This window comes from Physella acuta, unplaced genomic scaffold, assembly GCF_028476545.2.
Source record: "Physella acuta isolate Inbredline_101_S28 unplaced genomic scaffold, ASM2847654v3 ptg000255l, whole genome shotgun sequence".
In the NCBI taxonomy this organism is placed as follows: Eukaryota; Metazoa; Mollusca; class Gastropoda; family Physidae; genus Physella; species Physella acuta.
In genome coordinates this window covers 496,764-523,570 of record NW_026731774.1, presented here as the reverse complement: position 1 = coordinate 523,570, position 26,807 = coordinate 496,764, and the positions used below count along the sequence as shown (strand labels likewise).

The 26,807-nt window shown below is 34.4% G+C and overlaps 1 protein-coding gene across 1 annotated transcript in view; it reads right to left on the bottom strand.

Annotated features, from left to right (window-relative positions):
* Nucleotides 1-26,807, bottom strand: part of LOC131938673 (LDL receptor repeat-containing protein egg-1-like) — a 43,740-nt gene that overhangs the window by 10,143 nt on the left and 6,790 nt on the right. Inside the window, exons 2-15 of the mRNA XM_059296799.1 lie at nucleotides 26,487-26,617; nucleotides 26,004-26,108; nucleotides 25,401-25,511; nucleotides 22,318-22,425; nucleotides 20,315-20,425; nucleotides 19,693-19,803; nucleotides 18,969-19,079; nucleotides 13,711-13,821; nucleotides 8,919-9,026; nucleotides 6,583-6,693; nucleotides 5,543-5,659; nucleotides 5,034-5,144; nucleotides 1,309-1,419; nucleotides 315-422 (exon numbers count right to left, since the gene is read on the bottom strand). Coding sequence (XP_059152782.1) covers nucleotides 315-422; nucleotides 1,309-1,419; nucleotides 5,034-5,144; nucleotides 5,543-5,659; nucleotides 6,583-6,693; nucleotides 8,919-9,026; nucleotides 13,711-13,821; nucleotides 18,969-19,079; nucleotides 19,693-19,803; nucleotides 20,315-20,425; nucleotides 22,318-22,425; nucleotides 25,401-25,511; nucleotides 26,004-26,108; nucleotides 26,487-26,598 — 1,546 coding nt within the window. The 5' untranslated portion in view covers nucleotides 26,599-26,617. The remainder of the gene's footprint in view (nucleotides 1-314; nucleotides 423-1,308; nucleotides 1,420-5,033; nucleotides 5,145-5,542; nucleotides 5,660-6,582; nucleotides 6,694-8,918; nucleotides 9,027-13,710; nucleotides 13,822-18,968; nucleotides 19,080-19,692; nucleotides 19,804-20,314; nucleotides 20,426-22,317; nucleotides 22,426-25,400; nucleotides 25,512-26,003; nucleotides 26,109-26,486; nucleotides 26,618-26,807) is intronic.

Here is a 26,807-nt window from a genome sequence, read left to right as displayed (position 1 = left end):
CATGCCATAACATAATACAATCTGATAGTATTCCACCTTACAAGTAAATGGTGTGTAGGTGTGTATGTGTGTGTGTGTGTACTGAGAGTATTATTTATTTTCAGAATAAACATATTTTTTTACGGTATTGAAGTGTACTGTCGACTTATTAGACTTTCCTATTTTAATAAGACCAAAATGACCATAAGACAGTCGGAATGCAAATAATTCTAATACACTTATTTTAAGTAATTATTATTCATATTATGCGAACAATAAATTACCAGATTATGATTTAAACATAATGCATGACAACATATACCGTACACACTTACTACAATTATGTTCATCGAATCCGTCACGACACTCGTTTTTTCCGTTACATAAACGTTTTTTGTTTATGCAAAAACCATCACAGCCGAAAGAATCACCTTTACATGTCTCTGGTGTAGAAATTAAATGACATTTTAAAATATATCAATGTGTCCTACACATCTTTTTTCTTTCAACACAGTGCGAACATCATACTGGAGATTGGTAAGCGCAGCATAAATATTTAGGTATATATCACGACGCACTTATATTGTACGAGTATTTTAATAAAATCTGATTATATATATATATATATATATATATATATATATATATATATATATATATATATATACATATATATATATATATATATGTATATATATATATACAGGGGCGTAGCGAGGGAGGGGGGGGATGCGGACCGCACCGGGTGACACCATTTAGGGGGGTGACACCAAGGCAAAAAATAGCAAAATATATAGAGAAAAAATCGAGGGGGGGGGGGTGCAAATCGAAAGTTTGAGGGTGGGGGGTGCAAATCGAAAACTCGAGGGGGGGTGCAAATCGAAAACTTGAGGGGGGGGGTGCAAATCGAAAGTTTGAGGGAGGGGTGCAAATCGAAAATTTGAAAGTTTGTCCCTGGGAATGGTTTCTATGCCTCTGGGGGGGGGTGACACCATTAAGTGCCGCACCGCTGACACCCGACCTCGCTACGCCACTGTATATATATATATATATATATATATATGTGTGTGTGTGTGTGTGTGTATGTGTGAGTGTGTGTGTGTGAACGTGTGTGTGTGTGCATATATTTGCATGTATCAATGATGTGCACCAACAATTTCATTTATGTATATGTTTAGCTTCTTAAATTCCCATTTTTACGCGCCCTAAGTATATGTACTAGACTATAAAGAATCTTTTCAATTGTCATAATTTTAGAAAGAAAATAATTATCGTATTATATTCTAATTTAACCATTCTAAGTGAAAATACAAATCATCACACACTTACCACAATTTTTTTCATCACGTCCATCAGCACAGTTCTTTATGCCATTACATCTCAAAGAAACTTCGATGCAATTACCGTCACCACAGAAGAAAGCTTTACCGCTACATCTGGCTGGTATACATTAGATTTAATATATATTAACTAGTTTATAACTATTGTAATATTCCTAACTATATATTTTATAAACGTAGCTTGATAGTCTAATTCTTTTAATTTTGTGGATATATATATATATATATATATATATATATATATATATATATATATATATATATATATATATATATATATATACTACTAAAACATGCTTGAATATTTATTTTTTTTGTTTGTTTGTCTGATTTGCTGTTGTAAATGGTTGTACTCATCGTGGAGAGCTGTAAAATAATACGTAGGTAGAGAACACTTTTTGTTTTAAGACAGACTGTTAATCACAAATTTTTCGTTAATTAATTTATTGATTTATTCATAGGTATATTTACCACATTTTTTTTAAAAAGATTAGAAAAACCACTAGACTCGATGGAACCGTGACGTCACAGTTTTTTTGTTTACTTTTTAGTACAATAAAATGGCGGCGTCTAGCAAAGAAGATTGTGTTCCCATTCAAAAGTTTAACGCGTTCTAAATCTAATTTTCTGTCGGTCATAACTTTAACAATACGTCCGTTTGCTGTATTTATTACAGACAGACACGAATAGGTGTTTGGAATGTGCGTACCATGTACGAAAATTGTAAAACAGCTCAAGTGGTCAAGGAAATGTCAAGATACAGGATCAACATCCTGGGTATCAGCGAAATGAGATGGACAGACTAAGACCTGACTACACTTGGAACAGGAGAATCTATAATCTATTCTGGGAGATCTGATAACCAACACCAGGAAGGCGTTGGTAGTATCATGGATACAATATCAAGGAAAAGTCTAATAGGACGGGAACCAATCAATTCTCGCATTCTTAGAACCAGATTCTACTCAAGACATGTAACGATTACGATATTACAGTGCTACGCTCCGACAGAACAAGCAACAGATGAAGACAAAGACACGTTCTACTACACTCTACAAGATCAAATCGACAGGACTCTACAACATGACATTCTAATAGTCATCGTACACATAAATGCAAAAATAGGGTCCAGCAACTAAGGATACGAACCCTGCATGGGTAAAGAGGGACTAGGAGAGGTAAACAACGACGGTCAAAGATTAAAAGAGATCTGCTCAGAAATGGCCGAGTTAAAGTTGGCAGCTTATTCCAGCACAAAGAAATACATAAATCCACATGGATAATCCCAGATAAGCGAACTTGCAATCAAATCGATCACATTGCTATAAATAAAAAGAGGAGAAAATCCACAAGGGATGTAAAGGCAATAAGAGGAGCTGACGTAGGTAGCGACCATAATCTAGTTTTGTGCAAGCTACAACTCAAACTTAGGAGAGTCGACAGGAAAGTAAACCACCAACTATTTGATTCAGCTAAACTAAAAGATCCCACCATTAAGGCAAACTTCGCAATTGAACTAAAAAATAGATTTAGTCTACTCGAGAACCTATCAGAAGAGGACACCAATACACAATGCGAGAAGATCCTGGATGTATACAAGAAAACAAGCTAATGCATACTAGGACACAGGAACAGACAAAGGAAGGAATGGATCTCAAACGGTATTTGGGATCTCATTAAAAAGAAAAGAGAAGCCAAAATTAAAACATTATTTGGAACCAAGGAAATAAGGGCACGGAACAATGAAGAATATAGAAAACTACAAAAAGAGGTAAAAAGGAATGCTAGGAAGGATAAAAGAAACTATGTAGACACAATGGCCACACATAAGGGGGATAGCAGAACAGTCAACAAGTTTATCAGGATTCTACAGGAGAAATAGCAAATAGATCATCTACTATCAAGGACAAATATGAAAAGTTCTCACAACGGAGAAATACCAATTAAAAAGAAGGGCTGTATACTTCGAAGAGACCCTAAACATACCAGATCCAAAAGAAACTGCTGACTTCACTGACACGAACCTAAATTTCGAAATGCATAGAAGACCCATCATAGAACAAGAAATAATACAAGCTATCAAAAAAACAAAAAGCAATATGGCTCTAGGAGAGAATTCAGAATCACTGCGGAGATGCTTAAGGCAGACCCAAAAATAGGTGCAGGGATCTTCAATAAAGAATCGAATGAAGAAAAAGTTCAGATTCTTGGAAACGGAGAAATCATTATCAAATTATAGAAAAAAAGGGCGACCTCAATGTTCGTGAGAACTGGAGAGGGATTAATCTTCTGTCAGTACCATGAAAAATCTTCTGCAGAGTCTTATTACAATGAATGAGGAAAGGAATTGATGGGATCCTTCGAGAAGGACAAGCTGGCTTCAGGGCCTACAGGTCATGTAACGACCAAATATTTCTATTGCGCACTATAGTGGAACAGTCCCTAGAGTGGAATTAGTTTCTCTACATCAACTACATAGATTTCGAGAAAGCACTTGATAGCATCCACTATCCATCATTATGGAAGATACTAGAGCTATATGGCTTTCCAGGAAAAGTCATAAACATACTTAAAGACATGTACTATGACAACCAATGCTGTGGGCGACATGAAAATCAGCAAAGTGAATGGTTCAAGGTAAAAACATGAGTCAGACAAGGCTTTGTTATCTCACCTGTCATCTTTTTAGTGGTAATAGACTGGATTATGAGAAGAGCCACAGAAGATAAGCCAAGAGGAAATGTTTGGGAACTTACCAAGCACCTAGAGTACTGTGACTTTGCTGATGACATAGCTTTACTCTCACATGCTCAAAATTCATCCAAGCAAAAACCACAAAAATAGAGCAAATTGCTAAAAGCTTTGGACTAAAGATCAACTCCGGAAAAGAAAAGCTAATGAAAATAAAAACCAAAAGTGCTCTCAAGACATTTGCGAATGGAGCAGAGCTACAAGAGGTCGAAGACTTTAAGTCCCTTGGCAGCTATATATCAGAAAATGACAACATGGAGAAGGAAATGGCCATTGGAATAGCAATGGCAACACAAGCTTTTAAAAGACTCGCTAAGATCTGGGAATTATTCTCACTGCAGCAGAGAACTAAAATAAGGATCTACAAGTCTAATGTACGTTCTGTACTCCTCTATGCTGCAGAGTCATGGAAACTAAACAAGAAAGGAGAGAGCCGACTCAGAGGATTTGAAAAAAGATCCCTCCAAGGCATCCTCAGAATAAAGTGGGACGACAGAGGAAATATGGCGAAGGACAGGATTAAACAAAATTGTTTCGGAAGTTCGAATGAGGAGATGGAGATGGCTGGGTCATGTCCTACGCATGAGCAAAAGAAGGCTCCCCAACATGGCGCTAAAGTAGACTCAGTCTGGAAATCGAAAGAGAGGAAGACCACTAGGAACATGGAGGAGGGAGATGGAAGAAGAAGTGCAGGCTACTGGCAAGACCTGGCATGAACTAAAGTTGCTCGCCCTAGACAGAATTGAATGGCGGAGATTTGTTATTGCCCTATACTCCACAGGGAGTGATGAGGATTAAGTAAGTAAGTATAGAAATGACATTAAAATATTGTCTTAGCAAAGTATTATGTTATTTGTGTTTATTAATTGACCAGAAAATAAATATGCATATATTGTTATTGTTTATTTTATGAAATGTGATTTCGCTAACTAATTTACGTAGAATACAGCATATCGCCCTTACAACAATTCCGTTCGTCGGATCTATCTTCACAGTCAGGAGAGCCGTCACATCTCTGATTTTCTGAGATACAATTCCCATCTCCGCAATAAAAACCGCCTTCATTACAACTTGCTGTTGGGAGAGTAAGAAAACTAAATATGATAAACATTTTTTGTTTAACGTAGCATGGACTAGAGTATAAGTTATACGATGTATATCAGCGATGTTCATTTATAATGTGAGTAATAATGTAAATATTGTTTTAAATTTGGTGACTTATAATGATGTTATTTTTAAACCAAATAAACTTAATTTTTTTGAATGTAATTTAAATTTTTGAAACAATAGTTTTAACATAAATAACATAATATAATAACAAATAACATAAATGTAGTAGAATATATTTTCATTTGGTTACTTTAAAGTAGAAATACCGTGCTGTATTAAGGTTTCAGTTAAAATATTTTTAATAGCTATTTGCAAAGATTAATGCTACTATAAATAAAATCCATTGGAACGGCAACTCTTACTGCAGTTTGCTTCATCCTTGTAATCCAAACATTCTCTTTTTCCGTTACATTTTTTGTTTTTATTGAAGCATTTACTATCATTACTAAAACATTTGAAAGCGCCTCCTTTGCAACTAGCTGGTGAACGATTTCAATAAAAAAATAATTTGTAAAATGTAAAATTTGTTTGAACAGAAAAGAAAAAAATTAAGACTGTTAAATTAACCTATTGTGTGGAGAGTAAAAAGTGATTAAATTATATATTGTTACAAAATATTATGTCATAGAATAGTCAACTATAATTATTGCATATATAAAGATATCAATGCATCTTTGTTATAATTAAGTTTATATCCATTATTTTAATCACCATTTTACTGCTATGATTTATTATTATTGAAAGTTTTACGTGAATTTTTATATTTTTAGCTCCTTTAGATACCCATATTTTAATGCTAAAAAACTGTTTTAAACATTGATTGATTGAATATGGGGTCATCCATAAATGACGTCACGCTTTTTTTGACGATTTTTACCTCCCCCCCTCCCCTCCGTCACACGTCGTCACAAAAAGTCAGACCCCCCCCCTAAAATGACGTCACACCTCAACCTACAACCCCCCCTCAAAATTGCAGTTGAATTTTTTTTAAACATCGATATTTTTCCAAAATCTTGTCTAAACTATTACAATTTGTTAAAACAGTTATCTAAAACGCGAAATAACGTCTAAAATTCGTTTTCTAACATTGCTTTTTTTGTAATGCAAAAATGTGACGTCGCAACATCTGACCCCCCCCCCCTCCCCCTCATCACACATCGTCACAAAATTACGGACCCCCCTCCCCCTACGAGTGTGACGTCATTTATGGATGACCCCTATTTACATTTAATAGAATCTGCAATAATTTCTGAAAAGGACTTTCATTTTAAAGTTGCAGTTGAAATCTCAACTGTATTTATATGCTGTACCATTTACGGTATCATCGGTAATGTATACTGATTATAAGTAAAGTAAACTGATTATATGTAAAGTATAATAATAAACAGTAAGCTTCACTTACAGCAGTTGTGTTCATCCGAATGGTCAGTACAATCAAGAGTGCCATCACATCTCATGGGAGGTCTATAGCACATCCTTAAGTCGCATTTGAAATTGCCTTCAGAACAACGTTCTGCGAAAAAAAAATACTTTAAAACATTTACCACTGTAAAAAAACTCTTTTTTATTGTAAACTTTAGATATTATATAATGACTCCAAGACAGACTACAGTAAATAATATGAATGTCATAGACATTTTTCAAGTTTTTTTTTAAGGAACAATAATGTGAGAAAATATATATATATTTCAAAGTTGTTATGATTTTAAAGAACATACATGACATTATTTCGAGTAACATGTTTATTCAACCTCCCTCCCCCTTCTCATGTGATGGTAAAACCGTTTACCTACATTGTGTGCTTCCACCACGCTGTACCTGCGCTATCACTCCCCCCCTCACCGGTGCGCGGACCTTTGACCACAGGTGCTTTGACAATAGGGGGTTTGACCATAGGGGGTTTGACCACAGCGGAGCTTTGACCATAGGGGGTTTGACCATAGGGGGTTTGACCATAACGGATTGATCACAGGTGGTTTGTCAACGGGTGTTTGATCACAAGCGCTGTGTCCGGCTTTAAACACGGGTGTTTATTCCATATAGGGTCTTTGATCACAGGGTTTTTTGTCTACATAGGGTCTTTGATCACAGGTGGTTTGTCAAATGCTGGCGTTTGATAATAAGCGCTTTGTCCAAATATTGTAATGATTGATTTTAAATGTTGTGTAATTATATTTTAAATTGCGGCAGGATATAATATGTTAATTCATCATATATAAATACAAGACATCTAAACCATACAAATATTACTTCTTTGACTACACTGTTGGCATGTTTTTTTATCCTTTGTTATCATTTTTATTTATGTATTTTCAAGTACATCTACATTATTTATTTGTGAAACTTGTTATATGTCGCATTATTTATGTTCCATTTAAAATAAATTCTTTGAGGCGTAACACCAGCCTTTATGTGGAGACTAAAATATCGTTCTTAACGTTTTTTTAGTGCGTTAATTTCTAATAATGGACTCCCAGGAAACATATATAAAATCGTATTAATTGTATCACAAATTTAAATCAAATAACAATTTATAATATCTATTTTAAAATCTATATATTATGGTTAAACCCGCTCTGTGGTCAAAGCCACGCTGTGGTCAAACCCCCTACGGTCAATCCCCTTATGATCAAACCCCCTATGGTCAAAGCCCCTCTGTGGTCAACGCCCAGCTGTGGTCAAACCCCCTATGGTCAAACCCCCTATGGTCAAAGCTCAGCTGTGGTCAAACCCCTATGGTCAAACCCCCTATGGTCAAAGCACCTGTGGTCAAAGCACCTAGGACCCCCTCATCAGCAACGTACATTCTTATCTCCCCCCCCCCCCCACCTTCACGAGCTTTTCTACAGTTGGCTAGATTGTCTACGTGACACACCGAGAACTTCATGTACAAAAGGGGTACTATTAGTGCATTTGCTGCTGAAAGTTTATTATTACTTTACCCTGTCCGTAAAGTTCACGTGAAAGTCGAATACATTTTTAAAAATACGTTTGCTTTATTCCCATTTGCGAAGTGGCTCAGTCTCTCCTACCGGTTGAATTACAACAGTGTTACTGATTATTACCAGTAACAGGTATTATTTACTTTATACTGTTGACATCTCACACTTACCACTGTAACCTTCATCATTTCCCATATCATTTTTTTGCCATTACAAACAAAATTGTTCGTAATGCATCGACCGTCATTACATTGTAATTCTTTATTATATTTCAGTAGTTGGTATATACAAATATATATATATATATATATATATATATATATATATATATATATATATATATATATATATATATATATATATATATATATATATATATATATATATATATATATATATATATATATATATATATATATATATATATATACATATATGTATATATTATCTCAGCCAACTATTGTATTTTTAACTAAATACATGTAAAATGAAAGTAAGTTTGTAATGTTTATTTATGTTTGTGAAATGTATTTATCACATTCGGGGTAGAATACAGTACTTCATACCTACCACATTTTCGTTCGTCGGACGCATCTCTACAGTCATTTTTGCCATTGCACTACAAATTATTTAAGATGCATTGACCGACAGCACAGCGGTAAGCATCATTACATCTCGTTAGACGGTAAATCGAATGGAAACTTTTTTTTTTGTTTTAATTACAATATTATTTATGTTAACTCAATAGACACGACATCGGTGTAAGTTTGAAATTGTCATTTAATGTTTCACTTACTACACATCCGTTCGTCGGATCCATCTTTACATTCATTGTTCCCATTGCAGATCAAATCTTTTGAGATGCATTCATCGTCATCACATAAGAAAGAATTTTTACACTTCACTAGGGGGTAAAGGAAATAAAATACATCACAGGTCGCTAAGTATAAGATTATTGTATACATTTATATAATAACAATATGCGATATTTTAGTAAATCGGTATTGCTTTTTTTCTTTGCCATATGCTAATCCCCGACAGAAAAAAATGTTATAGTGATAACTAAAATATAAAGTTTACTAGCACATAAAACTAAATTACGGGCAATGAACAGCGTGTGGACAGTATTGCCTTTTATATTGATAAAATAATGCATTGAAATACCACGTGAAACTACGTAACAGGCATGATAACAGTTTTAAAGTCGTTGTTTTTTTCAACATTACATTAGCCAACAGTACGCAGTTTATGGCCTTCACAAAAATAATTTTACTTATTTATAACAAGATTAGCTACTAGTGTTGACAAATTATAAAATCATTCATTAAGTGTAATTAATTTAAATCACTTTTTTTTAAAATGTTTATGTAAATGGCACGAAGAAAAAAAAAGAACTGCTAAAAATTAATCCAGAGCAAGCACAAATGGAACCCGACAGGCTCCTCCAGCGTCTGTCGACATCAGATATTAGCGTAACAATCACAACTTGTAAATACAAAGTTTTGAGTTTACCACGCTTTATATGCGTTTATGTGCAGTTTATATGCGCTTTATATGCGCTTTATTTGCGCTTTATATGCGCTTTGAATGCGCTTTGTATATATTATACATATTTTCAATTGATTCTTTTAAAATAGAAATATCACATATGGAATAGTAAATAGCATGGTTTATAAAAATTAATCTAAACTTATTTTTGACATTTTAAATTTATGAAACTGTACAAAACATTGTGGATAGATTGCTTTGATTTAGTATACGCGTGAAATTGATAAGCCCCAAATAGGCCGTTTACTCCGATTACAGCCTTCTTTTCTTTTTGGAATTGCTTCCATAGCCTTTGTACAACCTATATAAAACTGCAAAGCAGCTGTTGATTTATTTTGGAGTTGTCTCTCCTAGAAACGAGTTTATCTCCAGCTATCGAACTCGAGATTTTTCGATTTACCAAACATGAGCTTTACCGACTCGAACACGCTGACCCTTATTAATTATTAATTGTTTTAGCTTCTTTAACGTAAATAAAAACATTATGTATATATATATATATATATATATATATATATATATATATATATATATATATATATATATATATATATATATATATATATATATATACACAACCTGCATACCAGTGCGCTGCCACAGTGAATCTTTTTTAAAAGTACCAATTTGAAAACAGAATAAAATTAAAACCTAAACAAAAACACAAACAAAAACACAAAACATTAGTTAAATGGAAACATAAACGCATACTGTTTACGGTCGAGCTCGTGTTGCTAAATCGAACCCTGCTCAGGAGCAGCGGACTCCCCTAATTTAAGTTAGAGAATGACTTACTAAACCCCCAGCTTGTCCGCAAACCGAAAGATAGAAGTTAACATAAAGGAAATTTAATAGAAACGTCTGAACTGTTATTGATTTAAAATAATAATTAGTAAACAATACGTTCAGTGAATAAAATAAATAAAAGTCAGTATTTAAAATATCCGTGTTTTACCTACCATATTGCACTTTATCCATATAAGCTAATTATATTATTCCAACAATAATGTCATATTGGATGTCCACCGAATTTGTATTCACATGTGTTTACTTTCTCGTATATAAATATTAGCAGTATGCAAAAATAAACCTGGGTAACTATTATCTATTGCAGTGGCTTCCAAAATTTTCGACTAGGGACCCCCTTTTATAAAAATTAAGTTACCCGCTACACTAAATAATTAAAAAGTCGATATTAGTAAGGAAATTAATAAGCACTAAGATAAGAGATTTCAGTAGATTTTAAATATGAATTTTTTTGATAACTGTTTTAATACTATGAATGAAATAACTTGCTATTATCCAGCCTCAACATTCGCCGTTGAGTTTTGCTAACCCGAACTTCAAAATTTAATATATATCTTTGTTTTGTTTGTAATTTGGGAAGTTTTGAACGCGAAAACAAAAGGAACTAAAACTCGAAAGGCAATCAATTTCATGTTTGGGTTTAAATGCTGCATACTACACTAAAATTGTGTTTAAAACGGCACGTGACGCGGAATCATTCCGTAAACCCAAGATTTCATCTTTTGATTTATCGGGAATGCTGGCAACATCAAGGGAAGCAGAGAAGGGGTGACGTATCAATGCAGGTTCTTCTTCTTCCAGCTCAGGGAAATTAGCGTCACAGTTCGTTTTAAAGAGATTCAAGATGCACATAATCCTCTTTAAAATATTTTTTATTTCACATTCAGATTCATCTATATCAGGGGTCTCCAAACAACGGCCCGCGGGCCGGATGCGGCTCGCGAAGTCCTATCATCCGGCCCGGGGATATCTTTTTGTCCACGGAAAAAATGTGTGTTGGAGGTTGGTGAGGAATTTTGCCTAGAAAATTCAAAACAACTTTAAAATGTAGATTTGGGTGTAAATACCAAAATTGCCCACCGTCTTGCAGACAATGGTGAAAACATTGTGTCTTAAATCGCGAAAAATACAAGAAAGTATTGCCATTTTTAAAATTGAAATGGAGATGAGTCGCTGGACATCTGTTCTACCTCTTAACTGCTAATGTTCATTAGAGATGCGGATGAAGACATGAACCTTAACACAAGAGCTGTCTTCCCTACTGAACATGTATATCACTGTCATCCTTTTTACTCCGGGAGGTGAACACTTGAAATTTGAAAAGTTTTAAGACCCCTGAGCATTGCAGAGTTTCTCAAACATGGTAATATTTCCAAGATTTATTTTTCTTTGGCAATTTTGCTGCTTTACTAAAAATGTCCCGAGATTATAATAAAAATAGATAATATTCGTTCGTTTGTCGGTAGAGTCTTGCTGACGTGGACATACCGGCGAATCATGCAGTGGATTCCCCTTGTTTAGGGAGCTAAATCTTTTACTTTTTTCTGAAAGCCTTATTTTGACCCAAGCATGGATGTCGCAACTTCCGTACAAACTGCACAGCCGTTTCCCATTATAAACCTCCAGTTAAAAAAAACATTTATTTTCACCGTGATATCCTCACAAAATAGCAACTCTTCTCTGCTATCATTTGAATTAATATATTGAACAAAGAAATGAAAATGCAAAACACTTGTTGTTAATGCCCCAAAATTCCATAAAATTAAATGTTTCGAACGGACACAGATTTTTAAAATTCATAATAAATTATATATGAACTTCAAGTTGTACCTGAGTACCCCAACATATGGAAGAAGATTATGAATTCATAGTTGATTCGGCTTAAAATATAATATTTCATGAATAGTGGAAAACCTACGAAGGGGTTAATTTTCAAGATGGCCGCCACGTTAATCGTTACCAAGATTTTTCCACCATTTTTTCGTGTATGCAAACGCTTATGAGGATTTTCCTTAAAAAAGGTTAAAGAAAATATTGTTTTCTAAGGAGTCTTATAAAAGTTTTTTTTTTAACCGGCTCCTACCCCCTAAAATTTAAATGTAAACAATGCCTGCAATTGAATCATATGTATCGAGGTACGGATTTATCTACCGCATGAAAGCCTTGAGTGTGCGTAAATCGCTAACGGTATTAGTGTGGTAGATTACACTTTTGGTGATTGACCAGGTGTCAGGGACGTAGAGAGGCGCTCTGTAGAACCCCCAGGTAATAATTAAAACTTGGTTACTGTTTCTCATTTAACAAATGTATTACAGGGCACTCAGAACAAACGTAGGCGCCATTTTGCTCACGGAAATGCCCAGGGCGCGAAATCGAACCCTGCAGGGGCGCCGGGGGACGCTTCTGGTTCGATAATAGTCAACGATTATTGTTGCCCATCGTGTCTACGAGGTGCCGGTGGTTGCGCCTGTTGAAGTTATAACGCTGAAAGTAGTAGTAAGCCTTACCAGTTTTGCAGGACGTACGATTGCCACTTGCTAACAACTCTTGAATTCCGTGTTTTCAAAAATATGTATTGACGAGAATCGCACCCCCCCCCACCCTCATGCCCTCCCTTACCATGTTATATTCTGTTTTGTTCACAGAAACCTTCTTAGGAGTAGCCTACGTTCATCGATTCCCCAAATCTCAGGTACACTGAAGAACGGTGTTGAACCACATCTGACTTTCATTTTTGTTTACAAATATAACATCATCACTAACATCATACTGATGATTGGTAAGTGCAGACAAAATATTTAGGTATATATCACGACGCACTTACTTTGTACGAGTATTTTAATACAATCTGATTATATATATATATATATATATATATATATATATATATATATATATATATATATATACTATATATATATATATATATATATATATATATATATATATATATATATATATATATATATATATATATATATATATGTGTGTGTGTGTGTGTGAGTGTGTGAACGTGTGTGTGTGCATATATGTGCATGTATCAATGATGTGCACCAAGAATTTCATTTATGTATATGTTTAGCTTCTTAAATTCCAATTTTTACGCACCCTAAATATATGTACCAGACTATAAACAATCTTTTTAGTTGTCATAATGTTAGAAAGAAAATATAAATCGTATTATATCCTAATTTGACCATTCCAAGTGAAAATACAAATCATCACACACTTACTACAATTTATTTCATCACGTCCATCAAAGCAGTCCTTGGCGCCATTACATCTCAAAGGACGTTCGATGCAAAGACCGTAACCACAGAAGAAATCTTCACCTTTACATCTGGCTGGTATAAATAGATTTAATATATATTATCTACGTTAACTATTGTAATATTTCTGTTAACTAACTATATACTTTATAAACGTAACTTGATAGTCTTATTTTTTTATTTGGTAAAATACATTCACTGTTCCAACAGACTTTGTCTTGAGTTAGGTTATCATGTTCGTAACATTAAGGCATAACTAGTTATAATATATATATATATATATATATATATATATATATATATATATATATATATATATATATATATATATATATATATATATATATATTTATTTATTTATTTATTTATATGTATATATATGTAATGGTGACCCGTCAAAAGAGCGCACGACAAAAAAGCGCCGACATAAGAGCGCCGACATAAGAGCGCAGCAAATTAAAAAAAAAACAGGTGTTGTATGCTAAACGAATATGACTTAGTTAACACTTGTTTTAATTAAATAATCGGAGGTACGATTAAACGACGTTTTTATTTATATATTATGGTTAATATCTTATAAATGCAGTTTAAAAATATTTCTAACCCAAGATCGAATCACAGAAAGGGAAGGTTATTATATTGGACGAAGGCAATGATGTCTGTACTGCCTTTGAGCAATTTTGGTAGAAGCTAGCCCTGCAAAAATTATGCCACTAGTAGATAATTGGAAAGATACTTACATACTGAGGAGAAGGAGAAACCGTGGAGGTGACCCGAGCTTCGCTCTTGCTATTTGGAATGTGCATAATCGTATCGCTGAAAATCTACCCCGTACAAACAACTCAGTCGAGGCATGGCATCGCGCATTACAACAAACGGTAGATTGCAATCCTCCATCCGTTTATAAATTGATGAACCTGTTTCGTCTGGAACAAGATCGCATCGAAATCGAACTGAAACGTATCTAGTAGCTGGAGATAATAAACCAGGAGCTTCAAAGAACAAATATGTTCAGCTGAACCGAAGATTGCAGGCGATTGCTTCAACCTATGCTAATGATTCAATGATGGACTACCTACGAGGTATAGCCCACAACTTAGCAATATAAATGCAACTATAAAGAAACGTTTTATTAATCTGAACTTATTTTGATTTTTTTTACATTTCATTTCAGTTTATATTCTCACTTTAGGCCTAACATTTAAAATCTGTGTATGTGTTGTTAGATTGCGTTTTGAATAATTGGACTTCACGTTGTTTATATCAGTATTTTAGTTAAAGAAACTGAACAGTTACTTTTTTAATGAAACAATAAAGAGTTAACATCAAACAATGCCTTCTGTTCTGAGTTAATTTTCTTGTTCCTATTTATTAAATATGATTTTTCTATCTTTAATTTGCGTTCTTATGTCGGCGCTCTTATGTCGGCGCTCTTTTGTCTACGCTCTTATGACCATTTAACCTTCTTCTTTTATAGGCTGAATCCAATCAAACTTTCCCACCACCCCCAAACCAACTATTTGGCCCGAACTGACCGTCGTGACCTTACGCTGGTAAATTTAAGGAGACGAGCATTGGGCAGACAGGACATAAAATCGAAATACAAAGCATGCACACACCTAGGGTCCGGTCACGCCGGTCTACGACTGTGAACACTCATAAATTATTCTTGACACACGGGGCAGATCCCCGCGCCGTGAGAACCGGGCGCTGTCCTGTCGTTGAGGGGTGGGGGCAACATTACCCCCCATCCAGCTACGACCAACCAAGAATACAATTACACAAAAAAACAAGCAACCTATGACAACTATTTAAAATAACAAGCCAACCATAGAGTACCAGCCAACATATATATATATATATATATATATATATATATATATATATATATATATATATATATATACGAATACATAGTTACCTGGTCTTTCTCAATGTACTGTATCAAAATGGCTATATCGAGAGTGGATCAGTACTATATAATTGCCACATTATATGACATCATCATCTTTATATAAAAACAGGGCGATACAGCCCACCTTATACACTTACGACAATTCACTTCATCAGCTCCGTTTATACTGTCATATATGTTATTACATTTCAAATGCCGGTTGACGCAATAACCGTTGTAATAGTCGAGAGCTTTACCTTTACAAAAGGCTAGTATAGAATTAATTCCGCCATTGTCTAGTCCTAAGTCCAGAATGGGCTTGGGCTAGCAACCCACCATGTAAAAACAAAAGAGCTACGGAAACGGCAACAGATCTAAATCAAGCCATCATGGAAGAGCAACCGAGGATTGAGGCAGCTTTGCCTGATATAACGAGTCTAGATGAAAGCCGCAAGGAAGTCTTTACTCCAAAACAGTCCTTAGTAACCCCCAAAATTATGACACGAATAGAAGCTTGAAATGTGCGTACCATGTACGAAACTAGCGAACAGCTCAAGTGGTCAAGGAAACGTCAAGATACAGGATCAACATCCTGGGTATCAGCGAAATGAGATGGACAGACTCAGGCCTGACTACACTTGGATCAGGAGAAACTATAATCTATTCTGGGAGATCTGATAACCAACACCAGGAAAGAGTTGGTATTATCATGGATAACATATCAAGGAAATGTCTAATAGGGTGGGAACCAATCAATTCTCGCATTCTTAGAGCCAAATTCTACTCAAGACATGTAAAGATTACGATATTACAGTGCTACGTTCCGACAGAACAAGCAAAAGATGAAGACAAAGACACGTTCTACTACACTCTACAAGATCAAATCGACAGGACTCTACAACATGACATTCTAATAGTCATTGTACACATAAATGCAAAGATAGGGTCCAGCAACTAAGGATACGAACCCTGCATGGGTAAAGAGGGGCTAGGAGAGGTAAACAACAACGGTCAAAGATTAAAAGAGATCTGCTCAGAAAATGGCCGAGTTAAAGTTGGCAGCTTATTCCAGCACAAAGAAATACATAAATCCACATGGATATCCCAGATAAGCGAACCAGCAATAAAATCGATCACATTGCTATAAATAAAAAGTGGAGAAAATCCACGAGAGATGTAAAGGCAATAAGAGGAGCTGACGTAGGTAGCGACCATAATCTAGTTTTGTGCAAGCTACAACTCAAGCTTAGGAGAGTCGACAGGAAAGTAAACCACCAGCTATTTGATTTAGCTAAACTAAAAGATCCCACCATTAAGGCAAACTTCGCAATTGAATTAAAAATTAGATTTAGTCTACTCGAGAAACTATCAGAAGAGGACACCAATACACAATGCGAGAAGATCCTGGATGTATACAAGAAAACAAGCTAATGCATACTAGGACACAGGAACAGACAAAGGAAGGAATGGATCTCAAGCGATACTTGGGATCTCATTGTTAAGAGAAGAGAAGCCAAAATTAAAACATTATCTTGAACCATGGAAAGCAGGGTACGGAACAATGAAAAATATAGAAGACTACAAAAAGAGGTAAAAAGGAATGCTAGGAAGGATAAAAGAAACTATGTAGAGACACAATGGCCACAGAAGCACAGGCTGCAGCTGATAAGGGAGATAGCAGAACAGTTTACAAGATTAGCAGGACTCTAACAGGAGGAATAGCAAATAGATCATCTACTATCAAGGACGAAAACGAAAAAGTTCTCTATCAGGGATCTTCAATAAAGTATGGATTGAAGAAAAAGTCCCAGATTCTTGGAAACGGTGAATCATTATCAAATTACCCAAAAAAGGGCGACCTTAATGTTTTTGAGAACTGGAGAGGCATTAATCTTCTGTCAGTACCAGGAAAAATCTTCTGCATAGTCTTATTACAATGAATGAGGAAAGGAATTGATGGGATCCGTCGTAAAGAACAAGCTGGCTTCAGAGCCTACAGGTCATGTAACGACCAAATATTTGTCTTGCGCACTATAGTGGAACAGTCCCTAGAGTGGAATTAGTTTCTCTACATCAACTACATAGATTTCGAGAAAGCATTTGATAGCATCCACTATCCATCATTATGGAAGATACTAGAGCTATATGGCTTTCCAGGAAAATTCATAAACACACTTAAAGACATGTACTATGACATCCAAAGCTGTGGGCGACATGAAAATCAGCAAAGTGAATGGTCCAAGGTAAAAACAGGAGTCAGACAAGGCTGTGTCATCTCACCTGTCATCTTTTTGGTGGTAATAGACTGGATTAAGAGAAAAGCCACTGAGGATAAGCCAAGAGGAATTGTTTGGGAACTTACAAAGCACCTAGAGTACTGTGACTTTGCTGATGACTTGGCTTTACTCTCACATGCCCAAAAAGACATCCAAGCTAAAACCACAAAAATAGAGCAAATTGCTAAAAGCTTTGGACTAAAGATAAACTCCGGAAAAAAAGCTAATGAAAATAAAAACCAAAAGTGCTCTCAAGACCTTTGCGACTGGAGCATAGCTAGAAGAGGTCAAAGACTTTAGGTACCTTGGCAGCAATCTATCTGCAAATGGCAGCATGGAGAAAGAAATGGCCATCGGAATAGCAATGGCAGCACAAGCTTTCAAAAGAATAGCCATGATCTGGAAATCATCCTCACTGCATCAGAGAACTAAAATAAGGATCTACAAGTCTAATGTACGTTCTGTACTCCTCTATGCTGCAGAGTCATGGAAACTAAACAAGAAAGGAGAGAGCCGACTCAGAGGATTTGAAAGAAGATCCCTCCAAGGCATCCTCAGAATAAAGTGGGACGACAGAGTCCCGAACAAGGAAATATGGTGAAGGACAGGATTAAATAAATTGTTTCGGAAGTTCGAATGAGGAGATGGAGATGGCTGGGTCATGTCCTACGCATGAGCAAAAGAAGGTTCCCCAACATGGCGCTGAAGTGGATTCCGCCTGGAAATCGAAAGAGAGGAAGACCACTAGGAACATGGAGGAGAGAGATGGAAGAAGAAGTGCAGGCTACTGACAAGACCTGGCATGAACTAAAGTTGCTCGCCCAAGACAGAATTGAATGGCGGAGATTTGTTATTGCCCTATACTCCACAGGGAGTGATGAGGATTAAGTAAGTAAGTATAGAAATGACATTAAAATATTGTCTTAGCGAAGTATTATGTTATTTGTGGTTATTAATTGATCATAAAATAAATATGCGTATATTGTTATTGTTTATTTTATGAAATGTGATTTCGCTAACTAATTTACGTAGAATACAGCATACGCCCTTACGACAATTCCGTTCGTCGGATGTATCGTTACAGTCAGGAGAGCCGTCACATCTCTGATTTTCTGATATACAATTCCCATCTCCGCAATAGAATCCACCTTCATTACAACTTGCTGTTGGGAGAGTAAGGAAACTAATTTTTATAAACATATTTTGTTTAACGTAGCATGGACTAGAATATAAATAATACGATGTATATCAGCGATGTTCATTTATAATGCGAGAAATAATGTAAATATTGTTTTAAGATCTAAATTTGGTGACTTACAATGATATTATTTTAAACCAAATAAAATTTGAATTTGAAACAATAGTTTTATATAGACGGATCCATTTTTTGTTATTAAAATAACATAAATTTATAAGAATATATTTTTATTTGGTTACTTTAAAGTAGAAATACCGTGCTGTATTACGGTTTCAGATCAAATATTTTTAATATCTATTATTTGCAAAGATTAATGTTACTATAAATAAAATCTATTGGAACGGCGTAATCGGGCAGAGAGCTAGCTATACATGAAAGTCTAGAAAACGGCTCAGCCAGCATTAATATGTATCCGACTGGCACAGAAGTGACCACAGTAGAATCGGTTGTACCTGCCGCGGTCACACAGTCAAGTGAACTATGTTTGCTCAACACTGCACAGTGTAAAAGTAAATCAGCTTTCGCCTTCGCTGGCATTATTGTTACAATACTCAAATAAGTATCATGGTAACTCTTACTGCAGTTTACTTCATCCTCGTATTCCGGACATTCTTTTTTTCCGTTACATCTTTGATTTTTATTGATGCACATGGGATCATTACATTTGAAACCGCCTTCTTTGCAACTAGCTGGTGAACGATTTCAATAAAAACAATTATTTGTAACATTTAAAATTTGTTTTAACAGAAAAAAAAATAAGAGTGTAAAGTTAATCTGTTGTGTGGAGAGTAAAAAGTGATTAAATTATATATTGTTACAAAATATTCTGTCATAGAAAAGTCAACTATAATTATTGCATATATAAAGATATCAATGCATCTTTTTTATAATTAAGTGTATATCCATTATTTTAATCACCATTTTACTGCTATGATTGATTATTATTGAAAGTTTTACGTGAATTTTTATATTTTTAGCTCCATTAGATACCCACATTTTAATGCTAAAAATGTTTTAAACATTCAGTGATTGAATATATACATTTAATAGAATGCTGCAACAATTTCTGAAAAGGACTTTCATTCCAAAGTTGCAGTTGAAATTTCAGTTGTATTTGTATGCTGTACCATTTACGGCATCATCGGTAAAGTATACTATATTATATGTAAAGTATACTGATAAACAGTAAGCTTCACTTACAGCAATGGAATTCATCTGACTGGTCAGTACAATCAAGATTGCCATCACATCTCACGGGAGGTCTAAAGCACATAATTGAGTCGCATTTGAAATTGCCTTCAGAACAACGATCTGCGGAAAAAAATCAAATACTTTAAAACATTTACTACTTAAATTTTTTTTAATGTAAACTTTAGATATTATTTAATGTATCAAGGACAGACTACATTAAATAATATGAATGTCATAGTAATTTTTCAAGTATTTTTTAAGGAACAATATTGTTAGAAGATACATTAATATCAAATTTGTTATGATTTTGAAGAAAATACATAACATTATTTCTAGTAACATGTTTATTCAACCTCCCTCCCCCTTCTCATGTGATGGTAAAGCCGTTTACCTCCATTGCCGCCGTTCGGTTTTGCCACAATTTTAAAAATTGCCTTAGCACTGAAATGCGACTAATACTTAAATTTGTTACACGGGCACCCGATGGCTTTGAATGAACAGATATCTTTCACCTAACCAACCCCCCCTCCCCGCATACACCACGCCCCCAACCCCACCCCTATACGGTGTCCAATCGTCCTTCTCACGCGTCTTTTCTTTTGGATATCGTGGTTAGCAGACAAGACGTGTTTTCACTGTCGAGCTCAGTCAAAAAATGTGTTACTGTTTGTCTTTATTTGTCTAATCTGTAACCACACTGTTGTGTGCTGACGAAGACCTTGGGTCGAAACGTCCATAGTACTTGTAACTGTCTTTAACTTGTGAGGTAACGAACACTATTTGTTTTATTACTAATTGCATTAACCTCACTGCAGCTACAATCCAAAAAATTCTCTCTCTTCTGACTCTCTTACTGTATTACTTACTTAGCCCATTTTGTAATAAATGTTCAGTTTGTAACTTATAAATATATGTATGATAAGTATCCTTTAAGTTTTAAAAGTACATAAAAATAAATTGTACTATTGCAGTATTTTTGTGCTTTTTTGTAACGAATAGTTTTAAAACTTATAATTTTATTTTACTACAGACTCTAAACTGGGGGCATTAAGTTGACCCATAGTCATCGGACTTGATATTTAGTCTTTTTCACCAGCCGTAAGCCATTGCCAGAGTCAAGAGGTCATCCGACCAGGTTGTTATGACTTTAAGGCTGTAAACTGCGCACGTTGAATTGTAGCGAAGTCATCAGACCTTCAGCTCGCCACTATTAAGTTTAATTATTACTATTACTGCATTAGCTGCTGAAACTTTATTATTACTTTATTATTACATTACCTTGTCCGTGAAGTTCAAGCGACAGTCGAATACATTTTTAAAAATACGTTTGTTTTATTCCCATTTGCGAAGTGGCTCAGTCCCTCTTACCGGTTGAATTACAACAGTGTTACTGATTATTACCAGTAACAGGTATTATTTACTTTTTTACCGTTTACATCTCACACTTACCACTGTAACCTTCATCATTTTCCATATCATTTTTTTGCCATTACAAACAAAATTGTTCGTAATGCATCGACCGCCATTACATTTTAATTCTTCATTAAATTTCACTAGTTTGTATATACAACCGAATATATATGTATGTATGTATATATATATATATATATATATATATATATATATATATATATATATATATATATATATATATATATATATATTATCTCAGGCAACTATTGTATTTTTAACTATATACATGTAAAATGAAAGTAAGTTTGTAATGTTTATTTATGTTTGTGAAATGTATGTATCACATTCCGGGTAGACTACAGTACTTCATACGTACCACATTTTCGTTCGTCGGACGCATCTCTACAGTCATTTTTGCCATTGCACTTCAAATTATTTAAGATGCATTGACCGTCAGCACAGCGGTAAGCATCATTACATCTCGTTAGACGGTAAATCGAATAGAAACTTTTTTTTTTTAAATTACAGTATTATTTTTGTTAACTCAATAGACACGACATCGGTGTAAGTTTAAAATGGTCATTTAATGTTTCACTTACTACATATCCGTTCGTCGGATCCATCTTTACAATCATTGTTCCCATTGCAGATCAAATCTTTTGAGATGCATTCATGGTCATCGCAGTGGAAAGAATTTTTACACTTCTCTAGGGGGTTAATGAAATAAAATATATCACAAGTCGCAAAGTATAAGATTATTGTATACATTTATATAATAACAATTTGCGACATTTTAGTAAATCGGAATTGCTTTTTTTTCTTTGTCAAATGCTAATCCCCGACAGAAAAAAATGTTATAGTGATAACTAAAATATAAAGTTTATTAGCACATAAAACTAAATCACGGACAATGAACAGCGTATGGACAGTATTGCCTCTTATATTGATAAAAAATGCATTGAAATACCACGTGAAACTACGTCACAGGCATGATGACAGTTTTAAAGTCGTTGTTTTTTTCAACATTACATTAGCCAACAATACGCAGTTTATGGCCTTCACAAAAATAATTTTACTTATTTATAACAAGGTTAGCTACTAGTGTTGACAATAAAAAAAATATTCAATAAGTGTATTATATTGAAATCACTTTAAAAAAAAAATATGTAAATGGCAACCAGAGCAAGAACACATGGAGCCCGACAGGCTCCACTAGCGTCTGTCAACACAAGATGTAAGTGTAACAATCACAGTTTGTAAATAAAAATTTTCGGGCTGCTAAGAAAGTTTTTAGTTTCCCAAGCTTTATATGCGGTTTATATGCAGTTTATATGCGCTTTATGTGCGCTTTATATGCGCTTTATATGCGCTTCATATGCGCTTTGTATCTGCTTTGTATATATTGTACATATTTTCAATTGATTCTTTTAAAATAGAAATATCACATATGGAATAGTAAATAGCATGGTTTATTAAAATTAATCTAAACGTATTTTTTACATTTTAAATTTATGATACTGTACAAAACATTGTGAATAGATTGCCTTGATTTAAATGTAAACAATCCCTGCAATTGAATCATATGTGTCGGGGTACTGATTTATCCACCGCATGAAAGCCTTTAGTGTACGTATATCGCTAAAAGTAATAGTGTGGTTCAATACACTTTGGTGATCGCCCAAGTGTCAGGGACGTAAAGAGACGCTCTCGAGAGCCCGCCCTAAGGTAAACTAAGTTAATAATCAAAACTTGGTTACTTTTTCTGATTATTAAAAAATGTATCACAGGGCACTCAGCGGCTCATGTGAGCCTTTGGGGGCCGAAACCTAAACTTTTGTTTGCAGCCGAATTGCACCTTACCTGGGCGCCGGCGGACACGCCTAATTCAATTTAGTGAACGACTGTAAGAACCCATGTTATCCATTGTCTATCGCATTGTTTAGAACAAACATAGGCGTCATTACGCTCACGGGAAAACCAAGGGCGCCAAATCGAACCCTGAAGGGGCGCCGGGGGACGCGCCTGGTTCGATAAAGTCAACGATTATTGTTTTCCATCGTGTCTAAGGGGCACCGGCGGTTGTGCCTATTGAAGTTTTAACGCTGAATGAAGTAGTAAGCTTTACCAATTATGCAGGACGTACGTTTAACGGTTGCCACTTGCTAACATAGCGACTCTGGAATTCTAGGTGCCAACTTGTGGATTGACGAAAATCGCACCCTCCCGGGCGCCGCCCATATCAAATTATATTTTGTTTTGTTCACAAAAACCTTCTCAGTAGTAGCCTGATTTCATCAGCTCCCAAGTTTCATGGTAAACGTAAGAACGGTGTCGAACTACATCTGACTTTCATATTGGTTTACAATTAAAGTATATAGTGACAAATCGCACCTTCCAGGGGCGCCGCTCTTTCGAAATTAATTTTTTTAAACACTTCCCTAGAGCGTTATAATTAATTCCCTAAAGTTTGATGGCGATCGGTTGAACAGTGTGAAACCACAATCGACTTTTATTTTTATATCGCTTGTATAGAGAAAAGCAAAACGCTCCCTGCAGGAGAGCCATCATTGCAAATTTTGAATCTTTGTTAAAGAGTTTTCACCAGGATCATTCTCATCAACTTCCCAAAGTTTCATGGCGATGTGATGAAAGTTTTAGTAATGAATAACTGTAGGTCAGAGAGACAGGCACTCACACACACATATACATTGCTATATATATATATATATATATATATATATATATATATATATATATATATATATATACATATATATATATCGACCCTTGATAATTTCAAACGATTTCCTTCACACAGAGCCCCCACCCCTCTTTGTAGATTATACAGACAGACTAATAGGAGACGCTACTTCTTTAACTTAGAACATAATACTTTTGGCCGTTGAACCTCAATCATGAAGATAGTGTTTCTCTCAGACTTTTTTTTTTCTATATCGCACTTACAACAATTGTGTTCGTCGTATCCGTCCCTACAGTTTTTAACGCCGTCACAAACATTTATTCCATTAATGCAGAATCCATTTACACAATAAACAGCGCCTTTATTACACGATTCCGTTTTTTGGAAATAAACAAAACCACATTGTTTAATTTGTTTTTAATTTAGCCTAGACTTATGAAAAAAATAATTAGTTACCTCAGCGATGGTCATTTATATAGTAGTTATTAATATAAATCAGCATTAGGGTTTGAAATTTTTATTTAATGTCTTATTTTAAAAAGATTTATATGTATAATTAACTGATCTTTTTTTAATTAAAATAAATTTGTATACAGATAGTGTATTGACTTTATTTAGCTGACTTTTAGACATACATTCCGATTCGATTAAAATCAAACAAAACAGTATTTTAATATTCTTTTAACGTGTTACTTTCAAATAGAAATAGCGTGATTTGAATAGTCACTATCATAAACTATTAAAATCAAACACAAATATTCTTGACATTTTAACATTTTATATTATAAATAAAACATGCGAATGTAAAATAACATTGCTTTAAAACATGGATATTGAAGGATGATTTAATTTAGCTGCTTATAAATGATTTTAAAAAAAATATAATGAATATTTTCAACAGCTCTCAATTTAATGTAGAATATTAATAGACCACTCATAACATTCTCCTTACAATCAAGGGAAATATCAGGTCACACTTACTACAATTCTTTTCATCCTCTCCGTTAGAACAGTTTAAAAAGCCGTTACATCTAGTTTTCGAAGGGACGCATTGTCCATTTCCACAGTTGAAGCTGCTCCCATTACAACTGGCTGTTGAATGAATCAATCAGATAGTAATTACTATAAAGTTTGTTTATATCAGAAAATGTAATAATGTTTATACTTATTGTGCCTTCTAAAGTAATTGAGCAATTGAGTTTCGGAATGGCTTTAACCCCAACCGTTGATTGATTGCTTCACCCCCCCCCCCCACCCCTCTCTTTAATTCCCACACTTTCATTACCCATGGAAAAAAATCAGCTTTTCAGATAAGATAAATAACACAGAATAAACAATAACCTTATAGAAACACATATTAAAATCATTGGACTATAAAAGAGACATGACATATTTAATGTCAGAAAAAGTATTACCTAGATTTCTAATCTTTATTTTATCTGAATACTCTAAAGCACTGCTATAACTAGTAGACATACATATTTTTGTATTAAAAGTCCATTTTCCACTCAAATGTCTCATTCGAGTTTTATTTATGTTTAGATTCTTAACAAAGTTTAATGACTAATTACATGTCGCACTTACTACAATTAATTTCATCAGATTTATCAGAACAGTCAATAGTGCCATCACATATTTTGTTTTGTGGTATGCAAGATCGGCATTTTACAGAGCTAGATTCACACGTGTCTAGAGTTCAGATTAAATTTAAAACCATTAACAATATTTAATTAGCCTTTAAATAATAATCAATATTAATATGATGCAAAATAGTAATAATTTAACTTAGTAAAATAATTTTTTTTCAAATTAAATCATAAAAACAATTGTAATAGTTCTCTTTCTCTCTCTTCCTCTCTCTCCCTTTCTCTCTCTTTCTTACTTCCTTTTTTCACCAACTCGTCTTTTGCTCACAGGCCAGGCAATCTTTATATGATTAAGAATCAAGCATTTCTAGAACACTGACAACTAGCTTTCAAACGCCTAAGATTCTATTGGGACGATATACAGTGTCGAGCATCAAATCGAGGATTAACATTCATAAACTAAGATGTTTTAAATCATTACTTGGTCTCTTGTAGATTCTATCCTCGTCATATTGGTATTTCACGTCGTTCACGCAGTCTACGACAGCAAGCAGCAAGACAATGAATGCTGTGCAGTACTTCCAATCAAACATTTTGTTTTTGTTTTTAGATCTTAATTTAAAAAAAAAACAACTGGAAAATCAAAGGATATCTTAAATAAAAGTTAATTATTATTTTGATAAATTTAATTTAAAATCAGGTCATCTAGACTTGAATCATGTATGCTATATTGTTTAATGTAGCACGGTATTATTCTTTTCTCTCATATTTGCAACAATATTCATGTGAAATTATGTATTGT